The sequence below is a fragment of the Mytilus californianus genome, unplaced genomic scaffold, assembly GCF_021869535.1.
Source record: "Mytilus californianus isolate M0D057914Y unplaced genomic scaffold, xbMytCali1.0.p SCAF_4, whole genome shotgun sequence".
In the NCBI taxonomy this organism is placed as follows: Eukaryota; Metazoa; Mollusca; class Bivalvia; order Mytilida; family Mytilidae; genus Mytilus; species Mytilus californianus.
The window spans coordinates 75,551,124-75,554,395 of record NW_026262690.1 but is presented as its reverse complement, the minus strand read 5'-3'; the positions used below and the strand labels follow the sequence as shown (position 1 = coordinate 75,554,395).

Genomic DNA, 3,272 nt, shown 5'->3' with positions numbered 1-3,272 from the left:
CAACATAGAAAACTATAGACTAAGCAACACGAACCCCAAAAACTGGGGGTGATCTCAGGTGCTCCGGACAGGTAAGCAGATCCTGCTCCAAATTTGAAACCCGTCATGTTGCTCATGTTAGTACAAACCCGGTAATAAGTATAATTCTGTAGGTCACATTCGGGAAAAGGGGACGGGATTGCAGTTACGAAAATTGGAATATATTCGCGATCATCTGTGAAACGGATATTCCATAACGGCCAACCAACTCGTGATGGCGTCCGTAAAATGCACAAAGAGATGATTTCAACTTTACCACTTGGAATACTTGGTTTAATAGCTTCCTTGTGAGCAGCAACCCTCTATCAAGGAAATCATGATAGGAAATACAAACCCTGGAATATCGTATCAACTGGGAGATATGAACTCCGTATGCAGGCGCAGCTGGAATGTTACTAAATAGAAATGGAAATTTCATAATTTGGAAGCTGACATCATCTCTTTTGTCGTAAAGTTTTGTTTTCAACCGACCCTCATTGTAGATGTAAGTCAAGATATAAGACAGACTTAACTGTATATGTTGTATCCTTTATCTCAAGTTCGTTGGGATAGATGCGTTCAACATAGTCTCTAAATTTAGAATTAGTTAGTGAGAGAACACCATCTATATAGCGGAAAGTAAAGTTAAAGGATACTGCTAACTTCTTTTCTTTCTTCCTAAGAAGGTCCTGTATGAAGTTAGCCTCGTATGAATAAAGGAACAAGTCGGCAGGAATATGCATGTAAAATCTGTTGTCTGAAGGCATACACGTTGTGGAAGTCATTGTGACTTTAAGCACGAAAATGAATATGTTATACTTCATCAATACCTCAAGAAACATACAAAAGACAAAATTTACCAAAAGAACACCAAAAGGTCAAACATTCTATCGTATCAATAGCCAAGTGTTTATGAAATTAGCCAAGCTCAAAATCACTCCGAGATCAGGTGAGATAAGAATTAATATAACAGACTTTTAGCGATCTGCCACTCAAACTAAAACCTAAAACGATGACTTTATGCTATATATTTAGGATAGTTTCATTTATATGTATGGGTAACATCAAATAATACACAGAAATCCATTAATGATTTATTATTTTTTTTGCAATTAAAATCTAAAAAAAAGATCAAAATATTTTTACAGATATATAAGTCAAAAAATTTTTTCTGCCTGAATTAAATTAAATTTTTTCAAAGAGGCTTTTTATGTAATTTGGAAACTCCTTCGCGATGCCGTCTGCAATTGTTGACACAAAGGAAATGACACCCTCTTTAAGCCGGTGGGATACGGTTGGGTCTTCTGCTTCAATTTTCCTCCGTACTGTTTTGCGCAGTAGTGCAGTATCTGTTTTTCCTAAATTCGTTCGTGCATCATCTTTTTTACTTTTACTTAAAAACTTTCCTGCTACTCCTATGACGTCCCCGACATCTAAATTTTCAATAGCTCCAACAAGTTCAGTGTCTATTTCAATTTCACCGTTTAACAAATTTTCCCCTTTCTCCATAATTCCATTCCCAAGATGCTGCTTCAGAACTCTAACTTTTTTATCTTTGTTTTGAATTCCATGTCCTTCTTTTTTCTTCCTTTCTTTTGTCGTTTTATCGGCTGCTGTACTGAAGTCAACATTTACATAATTGCTTTCCATTTTTTCTTTTTCTATTGCCATTTGAATTATCTTCTCCGTCTCTCTGTACATGTCATTGGTGTAGAAATCCCCTTCATTTTCACCAACAGTTTCTTGAATTAGCTTAAACAGTTGGTGAAAGTATTTCTTTCTTTTTTTTCCATTCGCTGCATTATTAAATGGGAGGCATCTATTATCACAAAGGTTTAAAAACCTTTGTAAATCAGAGGGAATATTCTCTAGAAAACTTTCAAACTTTTGAGACAGTTTACGATCACCAGGCAGCGTATCAACCTTTGTAAATAGAACTATCAAATACTTATAAACTCCCTCGCCAAACATTTTCAAGTAAGTTTCCAGTGTTTGTCTCTCCTCGGGGGAAAATCTCCCAACTTGAATGATTACAAGAAAACAATGTGGCCCAGGCGACGTCAGCCCGATACATTTGGTGATTTCTTTTTTCGTTTCTTCTAATGACATTTCTGTATCAAAGACTCCTGGGGTGTCAACGACAACAATCTTCTTGTTTCCGCGAAAAACTTCTTCAATCTGACATTTTCTTGTAACCGAAGAACCACTATATTTTGCATCAAAAATTGTTTTACCGAGAATAGTATTCCCAGTATCACTTTTCCCAGATCCTGTTTTTCCTATTAGAACTATGCGTAGCTCGTTTGCAAGGTCATCATCGGAAGAATATCTCTTTCCTGTAAAATTTAAAATCAATGAGCAAAACGCATGTATTAGTCAATGAAAAATAAACTATTGATATCAATCGAATGATATAGGTACATCAAGAAAAGCGCTCGCTTAGGACGCATGATATTTATAAAACGTCGTTTTTTTAACCGCACTGGGTCGATATCGCTGGTGATGTACTCTCAGTCCCCGAGTGTATCATCAGCTCAATATTCAAAACTTCGGTACTGACATGACTTATAACAAACTTTTTTTAATTTGTCCGTTTTTAAATTTAGAAATTATAAAGAAAGTAAGGTTTCAACTCCTTCAGGCAAAGTTGACCTTAGATAGATTTTGGTCATATAACTCTTCAAATGTTTCGGTTCTTATACACCCTTGGCTTTCAAATACTCAGCTTTGAGCTTTATAAAGTGTTGGTTTTTTTTATAATATTTCTGATATCCGTAAAGAGTATCTTTGAACAAGTACTTTCAAAAGAGAAAACAGCTGGATGAGATGCCAGAAATATGAAGGCAATAATGCATTTGTTATCATGTAAGAATCACGATTTAATAAATAAAAAAATAGAAATTATGCTCACCTAGAGTTGCCATCGTATGTGTGACTGAATTGAAAATGAAGCTTACAGCTCGATTTAAATACAATGATCATACGTCACAATTATATTTTAAACATGACGTCTAGCCAATAGCTAATTGCTGTGATTTTGAAATGGATTAGAAAATCAACAATAAGAGGGGAAAATATTTAAAAACCATAACAAAACGAAAGACATCCCGCTTACCGACATATTCTGCGTTTCAATTTCCAATCTAGTTCACACGCAAATTCCTTCAAACAACACTTTTGATTTATTGTGTGCGTCTTGATTTTGTCTGTTAAATTGATGGGTGTCAAATATTTTTTTTAAAGTAAAACAGAAA

General features: G+C 34.9%; 1 protein-coding gene across 1 annotated transcript; it reads right to left on the bottom strand.

The window, feature by feature from the left end:
• Positions 1–1,099: 1,099 nt before the first annotated feature.
• Positions 1,100–3,051, bottom strand: LOC127738536 (GTPase IMAP family member 7-like). The gene is made up of 2 exons (XM_052249819.1): positions 2,930–3,051; positions 1,100–2,354 (listed from the first exon to the last, which is right to left on the bottom strand). The coding sequence occupies exons 1-2, from the start codon at positions 2,940–2,942 to the stop codon at positions 1,204–1,206; spliced, it is 1,164 nt and encodes a 387-aa protein (XP_052105779.1). The 5' UTR covers positions 2,943–3,051; the 3' UTR covers positions 1,100–1,203.
• Between the last annotated feature and the right edge of the window lie 221 nt (positions 3,052–3,272).